Source organism: Centruroides vittatus, unplaced genomic scaffold (genome assembly GCF_030686945.1).
Source record: "Centruroides vittatus isolate TY-2023 unplaced genomic scaffold, ASM3068694v2 contig_1309, whole genome shotgun sequence".
Lineage (NCBI taxonomy): Eukaryota > Metazoa > Arthropoda > Arachnida > Scorpiones > Buthidae > Centruroides > Centruroides vittatus.
Window position 1 is genome coordinate 933,034 of NW_027120832.1, and position 19,615 is coordinate 952,648.

The 19,615-nt window shown below is 33.7% G+C and overlaps 1 protein-coding gene across 1 annotated transcript; it reads left to right on the plus strand.

Moving 5' to 3' along the window:
- The first annotated feature begins 899 nt into the window (after positions 1-899).
- Positions 900-16,627, plus strand: ppl (pumpless). Its single transcript, XM_067288341.1, has 5 exons — positions 900-1,124; positions 2,884-2,963; positions 5,889-5,952; positions 9,754-9,885; positions 15,619-16,627. The coding sequence occupies exons 1-5, from the start codon at positions 983-985 to the stop codon at positions 15,714-15,716; spliced, it is 516 nt and encodes a 171-aa protein (XP_067144442.1). The 5' UTR covers positions 900-982; the 3' UTR covers positions 15,717-16,627.
- Positions 16,628-19,615: the final 2,988 nt, after the last annotated feature.

The window sequence follows — 19,615 nt, forward strand, 5'->3', positions numbered from 1 at the left end:
ACATGGTGACAATTCGTACGTCCACTCTCTTATACAGGGTACGTTCGTTAAGTCAAACGAGTTAAACGAGAATGACGTCATCGTTATTCTTGTTTCGTTAGACTTTTCGAACGATTCGTTATAACTAAATGGCTGTTTCTAAAATCGAAGATATGAATGTTGCTAGTGCAGCCTTATCCAAAATATTTTTCTTAGGTTGCTTCGGATTGACAGTTATTTCAATCATTTCACCTTTTAATTCACAATTTAAACACTCGAGTAGATCTAGAAACATCGATATCGTCGGGCGCCATTTTCTTAACGAAGTAAACTAACTCTTTCCTTCGTGAGCTTCGTTAGAGTTTCGTTCGATACGTCATCACCGCGGAGCATGCGCACTGAGCGAGACTACTACTTTTCGAACGATTCGTTACTAACGCGTTTAACTCGTTCGACTTAACGAAGGACGCGATTTTTTATGCAGCGCTCGAGAAGCGCTTTACAGCTAATTCTCTGAAACCCGTTTCTAAATGGCCAACACTGCTCGTGACGTCATTTCGCTACACTTTCGCTGCATAAAAAAACGCGCCCGAACGAACCCACGCTCTCGAATAGGCTGTGCAACGGTGCCGCTCTGTGGAAAAATATGCAAATTGCCTCCCGGCACGACACACGAGTTAAGAGTGAATGATATGAGACACCCCTTTATCTCCTCACCCTCTCGACCTCTAACCACCAAAATTTAAAAGCATCGATGCCCCTCATATACAGGACACTGTGGCAAATTTCGTTTCTTAAACAGAACGTTCTTTCGAAAGCGAGTTTGATCAATTAACTGTGCCAAAACGTACTTGGATAGTCGTCACACGGCCGTCCATTTTTCGCCGGCGAATTTAAGAACGGGCGGAATCGAAACGAGACGAAGGACGTCGGAGTCGGAGATAACGAAAGAAAAAAATAATAAAAGGAAAGAGGCAGCCAGAGGTGGCGCCCGCGTAGAAAAATGGCAACGGCCGTCTGTAGGCACGTGTTCGTCAATTGCCAGCGATTTCGCCTTCCGCATCGACCCAGTTTTTCCGGCTGGCGAAACTGGTATTTGGGAAACAGTAAAAGATCCGTTTACGTCTCCGCCGCTTCCTTTTCCGGTCAGTGTTTCTTTTTTTGTTTTTTTTTAATACTTTTACTGTAAGCGCGGTCTCCATCGACACGGGAGAATAATACTCGCTTCCAGTCCTAGCGATAATTCGCTGAAGACGAGCAGATAATTCATCGGTGCAAACGCCTAATTGGCTTTTAATTGAACCGGAATATAAATTTCGAATCCGCAAATTGGGCCGGAGCAACGTCGTTCGTATAAAAAGGCGATTTACAAAGTCTTATCGAAGGGGGAGAGACCATCCCGCGTGACTAAAGATTTGGAGAAGGCGGGCGAGATAACGTTTGTTACGATGCGATGGAGCGAACAGATTAGTAGACAATTCCTTCTACCAGAGAACTTCACTTCGGAAAGAAAAACGGCTATTGGCTTTTGCGGCTTTGGAACTGGCCAACTTCGACGTGTCGAAGATTTCAATTCCGTGCCCCGACCTTGGCCGGAATGTAGAAATATCGGCGAAGATAAAGAAACGAAAATTGAGAAGGTGGCTTGTACGTAAGGGGCATTGATGCTATTAAATTTTGGTAATGAGAGGTCAAGGAGATGGAGAGATAGAGGGTAGTCACGTGTCATATCTTGGAAGGAGTCGGACTCAACGAAGAATTTACTTGTTAGCATTTATGGTGTTTTATATAATGCATCTCTACTCTGAAAATTAAGTCTTTTGCTATTTCATCATAATTAAAAATATATAAAGCCTTTTAATAATATCTCGTAACAGATGGCATCACATATAATTTTAGTTATTTACTTTGATTAATAATGCAAATGTTATTATTAAAATAAAATGTTATAAAAGTCATGAAAATTATGCAACTCCTTGCTAGATGTTTTTTATAGTGGATAGAACGATCTTACTTGTATATTTTGAGAATATATACTTATAATACTCTGAATTTTAAAAGATGTATTTATGATTCTCTTTGATTTATCCTTTGTCACATTTGTACTAAGTGCATGTTGGAAAATAACTTGCATTAGCTGTGCATCTTGCATTGCGTAAATGTTTTTAGCTAACTTTTCGACTTTCCTTTTGTGGAATGCTTTACGTTAGAATGTTGCTGTATCCCGTGACTTGTACAGTTAATTCAAACAGTATCTATAAAAATTAAAGGTTTGGATTGTCGCACTTTTAGTTGAATGCTGATGAATTATTTAATTTACAAAATATGACACTCTAGTTTCTGGCAGAATTGTAGATGTGTTGTAAAGATTATAATAAAATTTTGTTTTATTTTGCATACAAAGTTTGACAAAAATATGTACTGTTGCATGCGAGATTTATCATTACTAATTTTGAGAATGTTGAAAAAATAAAACAAACATTCCAAATATAATCAATCAAATATTACCCATGAAAATTGTGCCCAAACTTGGAGATATTTTAAAACAGAAAATGCAAATTTTATCATACACGTATGATTTTTAATAAAAATGATATTTCCTTCTCAAATTTTATTTTGTATTAGTGATGCAAAAGATTATCAAAATGTACATGATTTGAGTTATAGAGATTTAAAAATATATAATAAAATTATTTTTTATTTATGTTACAAATATCTTAATGAGAATTTGATTGGTTAAAGTTATTGAGTCTGAAAAATTTTTTTTTTTGGAAGATGCAATAAAATATGTATTTGATGCTTATCTTTAATTGAAATGTTTATTTTAATTTTATAAAATTTTAATAGATTGGATTTTATTAAAGAGTATGGCTGTGATCGTTATAAAAATGTATTTATTTTCAGCTCGAAAATATACGGAGAAACATGAATGGGTGTCGGTTGATGGAAAAATTGGTACCATTGGCATTTCAAATTATGCTCAGGTAAGCTAATTTTTAAAAGATTTTAAAATTTTACTATTTTATAATTTATTTATATTTTTATGACACCACCAAGACAATCTGGACTCTACTCTGGCAGTAAATATTTGTTTTGAGCTAATTCATAACTCTTCGGGTTTTGAAAAAAAAAAAAAAAAAAACAAAGTACGTGCAGACATTCAATTATTTAAATATTTATAAGAATAACATATTTAGTATTATGTACTAAATAAAATTATATACTAAATAAAATTACAAACCAAATAAATAAATGAACACTAACATAAAATGTAAAGGGTAAACATACCAAAATTAGTATACTGAAAATTTCCCACAAATAAAAACTAATAGGACATACAAAATTAACATTATTTTAAGATGGCACATTATTATTGTAATTACAAAATGGTTCAAAATCTCCTTAAACAACACAACTCTGCTGAATGGACTTTGTGGTGAATGCTAGACTTAAGCTTATGCACAAGTTAGTTGGTTATTCCATTTATGTTTAAATCTTTCATTTTAAATTACTTGGCTTTTTCAAGACTTTTGCAACTGCAAATGTATTTTATTTTCAGAATGCATTTTGGACGTGGAGTCCCTCATTGAGGTAAAACAAAAAATTTTTCATTTTATCTTAATGAGGGACTCCACATCCGAAATGCATTCTGAAAATAAAATAGTGTTTTTCTAAGTTTAATTTGATGTCCTGTGGTGATGTAATAAGTCTAGAGGTAAAATAAAGCCAATCTTAGTGCTCACAAGGTATTAAGAAGACTAGACAAGAAGTGTATCATAGTATTCAAAGTGAATAGAAACATCAGCTGTGTTAACTGCCAAGATGCGGAGACTCCGGCAACCATTTTGAAATCTGACTCGATCAAATGTTTAATGTATTACTACTACAATTTATTAATTTAATATTTATTGTTGGTTACTTTACTTTTAATTTTTTGGATTTAAATTTTATACATTTTTTGTTTAAAATTTGCTTGTTCAATATCCATTATGTATTCAACAACAGAGGAAGACCTATCAAATTAGGTTGAAAACTTTCTTGTTTATTAAACTTATATTGCTGGAGTTGTGTTTAGGTATGAATTTTTAATTTTCATATACTGTCTAGTACTACTGTACATATTACTAATTATATCTATATACTATAGATTTGTCACCCTTTTTAACAAAACCTTCCCTTGAGATGGCCTGTTTCCCTAAATTTTGGAAGTGGTCATCTTAAAAAGGTGTTATTATATACGTTTAATTTTGTTTCGTATTACTTTAGTCTGTTGTAGTAATTGAGTAGTTCTTTCTTCTTCAGGATTCATTAAGGATTTCAGATAAATTATTTCTGAAGTAGCAATATTAAATCAGTATTCTTCAATATATTAAATAATAATCATCAATCACTCATTTCTCTTTGAAATGAGTGATTGATGAATATCAAAAATTAATTTTAGTGCCTGTACTTTTATTTAATTTGATATATCATCATGTATATGAAATTATGAAAAGTAATCATATAATGAAATTTGTAAATTGTTCATAAGATGATAAATACATATTTTTTTTATTTTGTCACAAAGTAAACATATTCAAAGAGAACTTATTTATATTCCAAAATATTTACCAATATACAGGTCTAAAAAAATCAAAGTGAACACTTATTTTGTTATAAATCTTAAATTTAATTGTTTCTCAGTGTATTTACCATTTGCATAATATATACTAATCACTCTATGTGGCCAAGCCTTTAGAGCCCAATCTATCATCTCTTGGGGACTTCTGTAATTTTTTTCAAATGACATATTTTAATCCATTTAATGTGCACACATTTTGTTTCTTTATATTGTTTCAAGTAGCCTCAAAAGAAATAATTGCAGGGAGCAGTATTGGGACTGTTTGTGAACCATTGTGAGGATTTGATAAATACAGTTTTACTTTCCTATAGGAATGAAATTGTAGCCTTTGCCGTAAGTGAAGGCACAAAGACATGATGAAATACAAAGTTATCATCCGGAAACAGTCTTGGCATCTGACTGAAAGAAAGGACAAAGGATCTTTTCAATGTAGTATTTTGATGATACTTTTGCCCCAGGTTCCAGAAAATTTGGCTTTGTTGTTAGCATTTGTTGAAATTTCAGTCCAAACCATAACCCCTTGTGAATGAGATGCTGAAGTTGATGGTGGTGCTTCAGAGTGATTTTGGCTCCTGTTAATGTAACAGACCTTCCTCTTGTCTTGAGATTTAGTGAGATAGAACCAAGCTTCATCAGTTGTGATAAACTTTTGCTACTTATTTTTCTTCAGCATGTGGTAGAATGGCCAAGATCTACAGTCTCTCCCCTGGATGGATCCATTGGAAAGCTCATGGCATTTAGGTTTCTTGACAAGTTTAAAGCCCATTTTTTCCAATTGGTTACTTGTTGACTAACACCAAACCTTAATTACATATCTGATTGTTTTGATGGTTTTTCCGTACTGACCATAATCTTAAATCTCTGTAATGTCACCTTTGATAAGATATATTTTCATTTACCACTGCTTTGCTTTGATCCTTGTCTGGATGCTCTCTGCTTACCATTTTTAATGTTTGAAATCTGTCTAATGGAAATGCATTGTCCTTTCCCCCTTCAGTTCTTCTGAACTTGTCTAAAGGACCACTCAAGTTCTAAAAGAGTCCTAATTATCTCAACTGTTTAATCACTTATTTTCTAATTCACTATTTTGTTCTATATAACTATTCTAGACAAATGCACTTGCTAGACTTTTTACTATTCAAATGTTACCCACATCATTATGCAAATCACTTTCATTACTATATAATGTTCACTTAAATATATTCTCTTTGATTTTTTGTAGACCTGTAAATGAAATAAAATGAAATAGAGTGAAAAATTTATTTGTCATTAATGTTACTGATTGCAGGAGGCATTGGGAGATGTTGTCTTTGTTCAACTTCCAGAAGTTGGAGATGATCTTAATCAAGATGGTATGATTATTACAAAATCTTTATTTTTTCTTTTTTTGCTTAAACATTTCTGATATTAATTATAAAAGTATCAATTAAAAAGCAGTATGACTTTTCAGATTAAATAAAATAAATTGACTTTTGGTGTTGTTTAACATTTCTGCAGTCACACCATCCAGACCAGAAAATTTGTCATTTTGCATTCTTCTTATTGCATTCCTAATCAATTGGAAAGGGCCTCATTAATCACTATCTTCATTTATCTCTGCAACTGTTCCTCCATTCATGTTATCTCCACTGCCCCTCGAAGGCTCTCAAAATATTCATGCTACCTATTATGCACTTCACATTCATCCCATTCTCACCATTTGCGCTTCATACACAGGGTACACTTTTCTGTCTTCTGCCATGTGTACTCTTCATTTGCTTTCAGAACAGTTTTCTATTTTCCTTAAATGTCTCTTGCAAATGCTTGGTCCATTCTTTATTCTGTCTTTACTTTCCTTGATCATTTGTGCAGCTTCTCATTTGTATGCTCTGTATTCATCTCACCCATATTGCCATTCAGTCTGCCTATGTAAGTAGCCTTTTTTTCTTTCACAGCTTTGCTTAACTCTGTCATTCCACCATGCAGTCCTTCTCTCACAGCCCATTTTTGTTACACTACAAACCTCTTTTACTGCTTCTATCACACAAGATTGTAAACGCTTCCAAATTTTAGAACTTCTTTTCCTTTCCTGAAATTCAGTTGATATTTTGCAATGAATATGTCATGGACAAGACTGTTGAGAAAATCAAAAGTGAAGATTGCCCTTTGGATAGAAATATGAAGAAAGTGAAATCAAATGCTTCCAAAACTCCTCCACATCACTCAACCTCTCATCCACTTTTCCCAATTTCAACACAACATACTTTCTATATTCATCTTCTCTACTTATCAAACACTCTGTTTTCCTCTGTTTTGTTCTGCCACCCAATCTTCAATTTCACTCTGAATACCACAATTGTCTGAACCATGGTCAATTGCTCTCATAACTCTTGTATCCTCCACTACATCTCTCCATCTATTATCATACATAACAAAATCTATTATCCTCCTGACCTTTTGTATGATTTTTCCCATGTGTACTACTGAATGGTCTTGTGTAGAAAAAAAGTGTTTGGTACCCATAGTTCTCTTTCCACACTGAGCTCAACCAATTCCTCTCTATTATTGTTCACCCAAGGATCACCATAGAACTAGCACTCTCTCAGATGTCTCTCTTCATGCCTAATCATCCATTCATATCTCCAGTTATAATTACACATTCCTGAGGGTCACACTTATCAAAGACATATTGTAACTTTTTCCAAAGCTCATTCTTTTCAGCATCCACTGGCACAGTGATTCTCAACCTTCTTAGCTCTGCAACCCCCCCAAATAGTAAATATAATTAAAATTAATATTTCGTGACCCCAACCCAAAGGAATAATAACAGTAAGCCTTACTATTACTAATTAAATTTTGACTAAATTTAAAAAATTTATATTTATAATATTATATAATCACATTGCATTAATTTTATACACTAAGAAAATATCGACAGTATAAAAAATATAATACAACTATTCCTATTATTTTATGTCACTGCATTTATAGTGACAGGTGAAACTTGCATGTATGACATGTACATACATAAGCAATTTACAAGTTCCAACTCAATGTGTACATGCTCTTTGTAATTTGATCCATGTATGGAGAAAATTTTAAATGAAAAACAAATGCAACCATCACATTAATTTCTTTTCTTTACATGTGTACTTATTGTAAGTAAAATGTTTATAAGTTTATAATAAATGAATTTTTTTCTCGTAAAATGATTTCATTATTGTCTCGTGACCCCCCAGGTTGAGAAATACTGCACTGAAGCATACAAAATGACAACAACCATTCTCTGCATCTTCACTTTGAAGTTTATCCACATCATTCTTTCATCATTCACATGCTTATACTCCAAGTATTCTATGCTTGCATTAACTAAAACACTCTTGCATTTGCTTGCTCTCTCTTACACACCAGAACAGATCAACACATTCCTGTTCACATCCGTACACTTGTTGCCTTTCACTGTCCTCTCACTCATGCAAAGAACATCTAACTTGTTTTCAGTTTTTTCCTTATTAATTTGTTCACTTTATATTTTGCTTCTCTTACATTCCACACAATCAATCAACATTCACACTTCTGCTTTATTTTCTCATTAGCCTATTCTGGTTTTGTTGCTTCCTGGTGAGGATAACTCTCAAGGTTAGGAGCCCATCACTCCCAGAGCCTTCTTTCTTTCCTTTTGCTTTCATTTAGGAATTGAAAGTTTTTACATGATAGGGATATTAGTTACATGCACAACCTGGAGGAACAGTGATCCTGCCTTAGTTTAGCTCCTATGCTCTGATTTGTTTCCTGGATATCCCTATTGGTAGAAAAGCTGCTGCTGACATAACTTACAGGGCTAGAGACATACAAGTCTGCTGATCATACCTTGTAGCAGATTGTATCAAGCCAAAACAGAAAAACCTACACCATGATGCTCTCTTTCATTTTCCTAGAAAGTAGTTTAATCTTTGGACTTGAGGTCAAAATAGTTGTAATTTTAAAATTTCAAATAGTAACCCATATCTTATGGGACACTGTTTTAAAGATTTTTAATGCTAACTCTAACAGTGCAGTCAGATTTGAAATTGGGAAAAAAAAACATTTAGCACAGTTTTTCAAATATAACTTCTAAATTCTATTAAAACTACAAATAACAAGATGTTTTATCTGAAAAATTTTCTTTAGAAGTAACAAGACACTATAGAGAAACCTTAGAAATTATACTTACTGTGAATTCTTATAATGAGATTCATTTCATTTGACAATGAGTTGTATTCAAAAACAGTCAGGTATTGAATTAACAAACTGCTGAAACAATGACAACGTTTCTAAACTTTACAGTTTCGTAACAGTTTGCGATGAAACATTTCTAATCCTCTGTTAGCAACAGGGCATGTGTAAGTTACATGACCATTGAACCCCATAGCTTCATTGAACTCCAACAGTCTGGCAATCTGATGACTACCAGAAGATGATTTAAACCTCAAGGTGACAGCCATAATAGAAGAGACTGAAGCTCTTCATTTTACATATGAAGATCTTAAATTCACTTTAGGTGTGGATAATGAGATCTCAGTTCTTAATGTACTCACTTCAACTGTATACCAGTTCAGTCTAAAATGGTGTTTAAAATAACATTAGTATAGGATGGTATAACTTCTTTCACAAATCCTTCTATCTTAGCACCCTTTGTGTCTTTGTTTCCTCTGTCTTACATTACTTCTGGAATTAACATATCTTCTTCCATACTTAATTTAAGACATTTTTTTACAATTAAATGATTTGTAGATAAAAACAATTTGCATAATGAATAAACACACACTGTAGCAGCCATTATTCAGCAGCATCAAAACATGTAACAATGAGTTTTCTCTTTTCTCTCTGAAATGATGTCATTGCTCCCCAATGGTGTTGCTCTTACCATGAAGTTTAGAAACATCCTTAATGTTTAGATTTAATTTGATGTCAACAATAGACAATTTTTGTTACAATAGACCCTGTTTTTCATTCCTTAATTTCATACAAAATGAAATTTCATTTAATATGAAAATAGAAAATGGATAAAGTTAGGGAATTACAGTAAATAAAATTAGAAATGAATAAAGAAATTAAGAAAGAAAATAAATGGAATTAGAAAGTTTTCATATTTTTTTTATTTCCTCATTATATGTGTTTTATAATTTTTACAGATGAATGTGGTGTTATAGAAAGTGTCAAGGCTGCTAGTGAAATATATTCTCCTGTATCTGGAAAAGTTACAGAAATTAATAAGAATTTAGAAGATTCTCCTGGATTAATAAATAAATCTTGTTATGATGAAGGTAGGATATATTGCTTTATTAAAAATTTTATCAAGCATTAGTAATTGGTTGTATACACTGTCCTACTGTTTGTATATAGATACTTCTTGGAATGAATGAATGAATAAAATGCAAACTATTACAGATAAGGAATTAAACTTTAACATTCTGTATAATCCCTACCTCTGACTATTCACATCGTGAAGTTGTTAGAAAACCTCTTCAAAAATTCTTTTCAGTTTCTCCATCATATTGAGTAGTTATTTTGATGATTTTCATACTCTGCAAAAGTTGGCCTTTGTTTGCATTTTGATTTTTCAGAATAATACTAGTTGAATTCTAGTGAGTGCAGAAAGGATAGTTAATTATAATGACCTTTTGTCTTCAAACTAATACAGAAACAAAATTTAGTAGCAGCTTCTTTCCAATTTGCAAATGTTACAAAAATATAATTATTTATTTGTGATTGGCTCATCAGTAAGTGGTGAAGCTGGTTCCAGATATGCTTAACCAGCTGTTCATTTGTCTTAACAAACAAGTCCTCCTATTGATTTACAGGGGTCTATAATTAATATTAATCTATTCCAAGCTGTCTACAGCAAAAACCTACCTATCAGAAGATCACCAAATTTTCAGTACATCTGAATGAGGCCATTCGAAGGAAAGCAAGGGCAAAAAAAATTAGTTCCAAATGTCATCAGTAGGGGCATTTTTCCATGTTAAGATATCAGACATGTTAATCTTTATCTGCTCATGCATCATTACAGAGTATTTAAACCTCTGCAGAATCATTTTAATTGCCACTGAAAACAACAAGAACTTTATAAGAACAGTAATGAAACTGTTTTTAATAAAACAATAACTCTGCACCAGAAGCTTTGAGGCGATTTTGATCATTGAAGGGGCTTTGAAGAGGTTCAGTTATTGCTAATGAACTGCAAAAAATGATCATGAAATTGAATAAATGGGATTGTTGACTGTGAAACCTGGAAGATGAAAGTGTCTTATCACACAGGTAATTCAGGATGTAGTGACAAAAGTGGAAGAGGACAGGACATCAATTCCCAGTGTAGCAATAGTATTTGCTGCCTTGCATAAGCCTGTTGCCATGGTCCACAAAATAATTTGGAATATTCTGTGCTGCTATCCCTACAAACTTTGCCTGTTCAGTAACTGCTGCCTATTGATCTGAATGCATGAGGAGCCTTTGCACTACAGTTTCTTGTTTGTTGTAAATGGTCATGGAACATTCTATGGATGGATTAGGCACGTCACCATTTATGTGGCATGGTTAACATGCCTAATAGTTATGTTTGGTCTAGAAAATCTGTTATGATTCTGGAAATTTTATTATAGTCCCTCAAAGTAAGAGTTTATTGTCGTTTTTCTGCATCATTCATTCTTGGACTGTTTTTCTTCAATGCACTTAGCTTCATAGGTCCCTTGACGTACATCATTGTCTGTGCCATATTAAGCCTCTAGCAAGCCCTAAATTGGGGCCTCGTTTAAATGCGTTGCTTCTAAAGAAATCTTAAATAATGTCATTTAAAATTACTATTAATAGCAGAGAATACCAAAACAATAATAATTGTATAATAAGAGTTTCTGGTATAATGAAAAATATGTAACTATAGGCAGTAATTGAGCCATTCACAAGCCAAATCAATTAACTCCAATTTCGAATTTTTTAAAATTTTAGTGTGAAAGCAGTTGATATATTCATAACTTTTTATATTCATAATAGGTTTTCCTAATAATAAGGTTCAATACCACTTAATGACAAAATTTTATTGGCCATCGAAAAAAATTTTATTTATTTCAGAAGCCAATCTAATTAACTCCATACTGTAATGTTAATCTGCATGTATACTGACCAGTGCTTTGTAAATAATGGTAAATTATTTAATGTTATCTCATCACAAAAAGTAAATAAAATTAACTACATCCACAAACCGGTTATCAGTGTGTAACACAAATAAAAATGAAAAAAAAAAGTTCCTCACAAAAACGTTTTTGTGAGGAATGATTTTTTTTTTCATTTTTATTTGTGTTACACACTGATAACAGGTTTGTGTTACTTTTTTGATTTGTGGAGTTAATCAATTTGGCAAGTGGGCAGCACAGCCTTTAAAAAATTTTTTATTTTTTTTATTTCCCAAAAAAGGTAATCACAACTGAGTTTCCCAAAATGTCCTCTAACCTAATTATTTAACTATAATTATTACATATGTGAACAGTGAACAAAAATATACAGTATGCATGCATATTTGGAGTTATCATTAAGGTCTGAATTTTTGGGCGCCACACCCACTCAGGTTTTGAAGGGGGCAGAGTGTAAAAAGACAAACCACATTGGTTTTAGTGCAGTAGGCTCACTCATTGCCAAATTGTTTAGCACAAACCCAAAACTCAAACCTTCTCCCAAAATGATGACTAGCACCCAAACTATACAGTGTGTTCGGAAATTTCCATTACAAACTTCTAGGACTTGTACAGGGGAGTGAGTACATAATACTTTGATTAGGAACCCATGTCTGGAAACGTACTGTTTCTGTTCTATGACAGTTTCAATTCAGATGTTTAACTCTTCCACTTCTCCTTGAGGAATTTTAATTAGCCGTGATGCAGTGCAATTATTAGGTAACTATTCGAAAGGCACCATAAAAAAACATCCATTTATCACTTAAGCACATTTGTTTTTATTAACACTTTTTCCCTCAGCAGAAGTGGAAAAGTTAAACATTTGAATTGAAACCGTCGTAGAATGGAAATGGTACGTTTCTGGACATGGGTTCCTAATCAAAATATTATGTACTCACTCCCCTCTACAAGTCCTAGAAGTTTGTAATGGAAATTTCTGAACACCCTGTATATTTTGCACCCAGCCTACCCTGTTTTTTACATTTTAAAAGAATATGTTGGCAATTATCTCTCTTTTGTGGTTTTTATTCATTTACTTGAAGGGAAAAAAACAAATTTATGAAATCGAACCACATATGCTGAGGAAAAAATACGATAATTAGCTTACTCTCCTTTTGTTGAGAGAAAAGGGAGAAAAAGGGAATTTTCTGGACTAAACAATTATATAGGGTTGTTATAAGAATGTAAAGGGATTCACTGAAAATCTGCAACACGTGATTTCTTTTCTAAGAAAAGAACAATCTAGAAACTTCTGTATTCACGTCACCTTACTCTGACTTGTGAGCATGACAGTTCTAATTTCCTTCGTTTGGCAACATTAGAAAATGGGAAAATTGTCAGCATCTAAACTAAACATTTTAGTAAATAAGTGTAAAGATGAAGGCATATGCACAGACACCAAACTTCTCTGCTGTTCCATTTGCAATTATGTGATTTCGGTTGATGTGAAACATCAAGAAACGAAAATCATGCAACACATGAGTTCAGAAAAGCATAATGAAGGCAAACAGAAAAGGAAGAATTTCAAGCAGACATTTATAGGGGCCGCATTTCAGAGGAGAAGAATCTCAAAAGGCAAATAATATGTTTTATGCATATTTAATGACAGCTCTTCTGCAGGCAGATATACCCTTATATAAGGCAAACTGTCCAGCCTTTAAGTCATTTCTCCAGAAATAGCTTGTCACGACGAGAGCATGCATAGAAAAACTACGTGAAACCAGTTTATGATCAAACTACATCTAAAATCCCGGACGTTGTCGGAGACAATCCCATAGTGTTCGTACTGCACGAAACAACAGATTCCACAAAATGGTACGTGTTGAACGTTCTTGTTGCACCTCTGACCGGATGCTATATACAACCAATGTTGTTCAAAATGTACCAACTTGAAAATACGAACTCAACTACAGTGTCCCGAGCTTTCAATGATGTTTGAGTCAAGTTGTGGCGAAATGGCATCCAGTATGAAAAGGTTTGGCTTGTCATTACAGATCAAACATCTTACATGTTAGCATTCTCAAATTTAAAGTGCATCTACAACAACCAAAGCAGTGTTTCCCAACCTTTTTTGTGCTATGCCCCACCTAATCCTTTCTAAAATTCTTATGCTCCCTTAACATATACACTTAATTGCCACACTGTTTTGTCGTAACCACGATAAAACTCGATCCTTTCATCAAAGTCTCTTGCACTTTCTAGTAATTGCCAAACACAACCTGAAACAATACAACTCACGTCTGTCCACGTCAAGATCTGGGCAAAGAATGTCCTTTCTCCTCTTTCACCGGCATCAGGGCTTCATTCATCTCTTTGTTCTCAGTGGTTCCCAGAATTGTTAATCCCACCTCAAGGGAAAAGGGTTATAAAGGAAAGTTCTAGAAGGAAAGGGAAACAAAGAACAAGAAAACTAAAACTAACTTAAATCAATATTTACAATAAATATAGCATACAGCGGCTATATGGTTAACTTAAACTCTGGATGAGTCTATTTTCAAATTCCCCCCCTTAAAAATCGAATTGCCCTACTGTGGGGCATGGGCCCCATGTTGGGAAACACTGACCTAAAGTATGTGACTTGTCTTGCCCATGTCCTACACTGAGTAATTGAACATATTCGTGTAGAATATAGCAAGGACAATGACTTCATTTTGAAAATGAATATGGTTTTAGTTGTGTGTTCTGAAACCGTGTCTTCTTTTATCTGCTTTTATTGTCACAACTAGGTGCATAGATAGACACTGGGCATTTCTGACATCATCTTTATTCAGAATATCCTATAGGCAAATATATGTTTTGGGCATTAGCCTCTCTTCTGCCAGCATGACTTGCAGGATTTCTTGTAGGTGGTGTTAACATGTATACATCCTGTTTAAAATTACTTATTTACAGTTAAAATTGTTTTACTGTTAAAATATATTCACAGTTAAAAGTATTATTACAGTTAAAGTTTCTTGACTTAACACTGAACATCATCTAGCACATACTCTTGACATCCGTGTTAACAAGGTTCTCCTATGCACCTAGTTGTGACAATAAAAACAGATGAATATGGTTCTTCTCAAGTGCCCTAGTCAGAAGTGCTTTTACCAAGATGTAACTGGGCTGCCACTACTACCCAGTCCAGTGGCCACCCATTGGGAAACTTGGATAAACAGTGTGGTATTTTACTGTGAGAACTTTGAGAAAATTAATGCATTTATCAACGAACTTCCTCCTGACAATTCTGCAGCCGTCTACAGTGTCAAGAAACTGGTTGCTGATCTAGTAGTGACCACATAGCTCTACCCCATGTGTTCGTACAAGTTATTAGTGAATAAAATCAACGAGCTGGAAAGACATGGAATCGAAATGCGGGATCAGTGGATGGAGTGTTGTAAGTCAGGTGCTTGATGTACTGAACAGTTATGCCTTGGACAAACTCAGATCTAGTTTATTAAAAAATCCAGATTTGAAAAAATTTTAGATTGCACTGAAACTAGAATTCCCAGTAAAAACAAAACATGCCCCCTTAGTCTCGGTCGACGTAGAAAGATATTTTCCTTATATAAAAACACTATATTCGGGTGGGCAAGCAAGAGTTCAGTGGGAGCCCCTGCATAATAGAAAGTGGTTGGTTAGAAAGCCACACATTACTAATCTGCAGTCTACTTGAATATGTTGCCAGTTAATGAAACATGTCAAAATACTAAGTTTCATGTCTAATTCCAGTAATTTGGATTCTTTGGCAATGCAGTGCTTATACTTATTATTCTTATATTTATATAAATGTATATTATTGGATGAAATTCTTAATAACATATATTGATATTTATTTTTATTTCATTTTTCTAGGATGGCTGTTTAAATTGCAGCTGACAAAAGTGGAAGAAATCAATTCTTTAATGGATGAAGAAAGTTATAAAAAATTCTTGCAAACCATTGAAGTTTAAAAACTGAGCTCAATATCTTTGGCAGAGAACATCTGAACTATTTAACATTATGTTGGTCAGGTGTTCTCTTGTGCATATATTGTTTGTATCTTCAATGTACCTTTGTAACAACAGTAATTTTTAAAGAAATGTTAGCCTTTACAAACTGTAGCAATCATTCCATTTATACCATTTAAAATAAAATTTTGTAAATAATTAGGTAACTTGTAAATTTGAAAACAATTAAAAAATGTAATACAAGATTGCTTATTTTTATCAGCATTGTAGATAAAACCTTACTTGAGAAAATCATACAAAATATTGTATAATCTTTCAGATTTTGGTGGAAGATTAGTCAGAATGGCATCTGACATTGTTGGTATTCTCTTAAACATTTGTGACACTCACTGTACCTGTACTCTATTATTCAGTGTTAATACATTACCATGTACAAAAGTTTTATCTATTGTATATTGTAATGTTAAGTATTTTGTGATTTATTTATTTTTGTTTACTGTATAATTTGTCTTAAACTTTTAGCAAGATTCATTATGATATTCTAGTTTTGTATGTCAATCCTTTTGTAACCCCACTTTAAGACTGATGCATAATTGATGTTTTATTGTACTTCAAAACAACTTATCTCAAAATTTTGCAAGAAAACAAAAGAACTAAAAACTATTGATTACATTTTTTGTGTTTAAATTTTACAACTTAATTTAGTGGTGGCCTCTACTAGTGGGAAGAGAATAAGCCATTTTGACCAGAGCCAATACACAAGGATAAACATAGCCTCTGTTATGAACTCTTTATTGCTTTGATACAAATATCATAACATGCATAACAAATTTGTATTACAACACTAGTCTGGAAGAGTAATTCAGATTAACAACTGACATTTTGAAATAAAAAATATTTTTGACAAAGTGGAATCTTTCAAATGTATTCATTAACATAATTCAAATTACAAAAACATTAAATATTTTCTTTATCTGGAAATATTTGAAATATGTGGAATTGTTCATTAATTAAACACAGGTAAAACTGTTTATATATTTTCTAATTAGTTTTAAAAATATTTTTCACAAAATACAATATAATTTTGTAGGCCTATATTTTGAGAGTAATATACAATATTTACCTTACTTCCACCAATAAGAGAGAATATGAAGATAGCAATTTTTGATTCACACACTGCAGCCCAATAATGTATTACCCGAAACTTTTTTTTTTAATTGTAAACCTATAAATTTCTATTGTCGCCTGTCTAGTTGTCTGCCCATCCTCCCTTAATTTAGAGAACGGAGTTAGATGAAATCTGAGACAAGATATCCAAAGCTTAGAGGCACAAGCCCAAATTAACTATTATATATTTCCGCGGATACGACGATAGGTGAATCATAAAAAAAGGCCCCCAAAATCCGGGGTCGTCTTATAGGACAGATATATAAATTTCATTCTAATTTTTTTGTAAATTAAAACCATTATAAAAAAACAGACAAACCTTAATTATTTACTAGTAGAGAGTAGGGCATGTCCACAAAATAGAACAACCCATACATTTTTGCAACAATAGCAAGGCAGAAAATAAAATTTCTTCATTCGAAAAATTACAAATAGGTCATAATTCCGTATACGCTATACAGTATTATCCAGATGATGATCACTGATCTAAACTAAATTCATAGGCCATTGATAGTTTAGGGGTCGTCTTATAGGACAGATATATGCTAAAACTATAAAACTTTGCCGAAAATTTTTACCTTGTCTTATCTGAAGGTCGTCTTATCCACAGAAATATACGGTATATTATATACTAACTAAAAAACACCACTAAATCAACATCGGAGTGAAGTTAATTTACATATCTCCAAGCCTGTTACCAGTGTGACCTCCAGAAAGAGATGGCACATTTATTATGCTACAATTTGTTTTTCCGATTCAACAGTACAATATACGTAAGGAAGAGGAGTCCCGATGGGAAGCCCCGTCTCAGGGGACTTGTAGGATGGTGATAAGACAACTAGAGTGCAAGATCCTCCCGCACCACCTCCCCAATATTTTATATAGGAGGTACTGTACAGTACATAGATGACATTATCATCTTATGGAGGGAAATTCTGGACATCTCAGCCTTTGTCAACTCTGTTAATGATAACTCATATGGCTTGACCCTGGAAATGATCAAGCACACCTTACGGAGGTCCATTTCTTCGACATTAACATTAAGATTGAAGGGTCAGCAATCCATACCGAAGTGTACCATAAACTGGGAACGGAGTCCATATACATGCCTGTGGGGTCTTGTGACCCACCCCAGTATAAAGCCTATGCCTTAATTAGGAGAGTGCACACTCACACAACAAGCTCTCCAGGCTGAACAGAGGCATACTCATTGCATAGCCAAGGCCCATGGGTACCCTGAGCTCTCCCATAAATTGATCGACAGATTTCATCGCTCCCAAGATCCTGTCCGAGTCCACTCCCATGGTGAAGACCAACCTGAAGAACAAAAAAATGATCCCGGTCACTTACAACCCATATCTCAAATCACTGTATACCGAGATAGCTACAAAGAACCGCATTCGCATCACATACAGATGTCCAACAGTATTTGACATCCTCTGTAACGGAAAGGACAATCCCAACCGGGACAGACTCCACACAGTGTATACATCATCCTGATTAACAACCACAGTTGCAATAGAAACCTAATCTACATAGGTTCTATGAAGTGCAACTTAAGGGTTAGATTGAAAGAGCACACCGCTAATATACAGCACGTGAGGACCACCACTATTCTGGCCATTTACGCCACTGATCCAGACATAGAGACAGATTTTAATCAGGCGAGAGTTATCCTCACCACAACACACAGAACATCTCAAGTGGTTGGAGGCTATTTATATCTACAGAGCTAGCCTCAACAACAATTGCATCAACCACAAGGAGGAATTAACTCTGTCTATAGCATGGCAAGCGCTAATGGGCAAAAACTTATAAATAGCAGCAATGGCTGGAGCATGCATGTCCAGGAAGATGTCATCAAGAGGCACATGTTCGAGTTTTAAATCATGTTCCTTTTTGATTTGCATTCTGTTGGAAATGCACCTTTACCTGAAGAAGAACCTTTTAGGGTTCAAAAACGTTTGTAACAAACTATTTTTTCTCTTTTTTGTCGTTTTTGGAGGTCACACCGGTAATAGGCTTGGAGATATGTAAATTATATACAAACTTCTGATGCAAACCAGAAGTCACGTTATTTCAATTCAAGCATTTCTCCCTCCCAAAAGGAAGGAGTTAGATGGCCGGCATGACTTACTAACAGGAAAAGTATGATGTACAGGAACAAGCCACTACAAATTTGAAGTAGAGAGAATATATTTTAAATTAAATAAACTTAAAATATGGTTAAAAATTGCAGCCCGGCATTGTCACGATGTCACAATCAGTGCTGCCATTTCTAGGGTAATTACTGTTCTCTAGGGCAGTTCAGTTCTGTTCAGTTCAGTTATTTTTATTTAAAACATACTATTAAGTACATAACTGGTGCCATATAACATAACTGGATACAATCACAAAAAAATACATAAAAATAGCAGGAATACGGAGAAAATAATACAAAATGATATATATATTAGTGATGTAACGAATATTCGGTACTACCTGGTATTCGGCCTATTTTTCACTATTCGGCCGAATACCGAATAGCTAAAAACAGGAGTAAGAAATAACAAAAACACAATAAATTAATCATTTTTGTAACTTTTATTAATGCTGAACATTAAACTATAATTATTAAAGTTAATAAGAAATAGCATCTAACTCTAGTATTAAATTATTTCGTAGTTAAATAATAATATAGCCTTTATCTAGCCCGATATCTTATGGCATTGATGGCATGTAGGTTAGAATGTATC

Coding starts and splice junctions, on each gene's coding strand:
- ppl (XM_067288341.1), top strand. CDS start 983: ATGGCAACGGCCGTCTGTAGGCACGTGTTCGTCAATTGCCAGCGATTT. Junction 2,964..5,888: donor GCATTTCAAATTATGCTCAG/GTAAGCTAATTT, acceptor TACTGATTGCAG/GAGGCATTGGGAGATGTTGT. Junction 9,886..15,618: donor TAAATCTTGTTATGATGAAG/GTAGGATATATT, acceptor TCATTTTTCTAG/GATGGCTGTTTAAATTGCAG.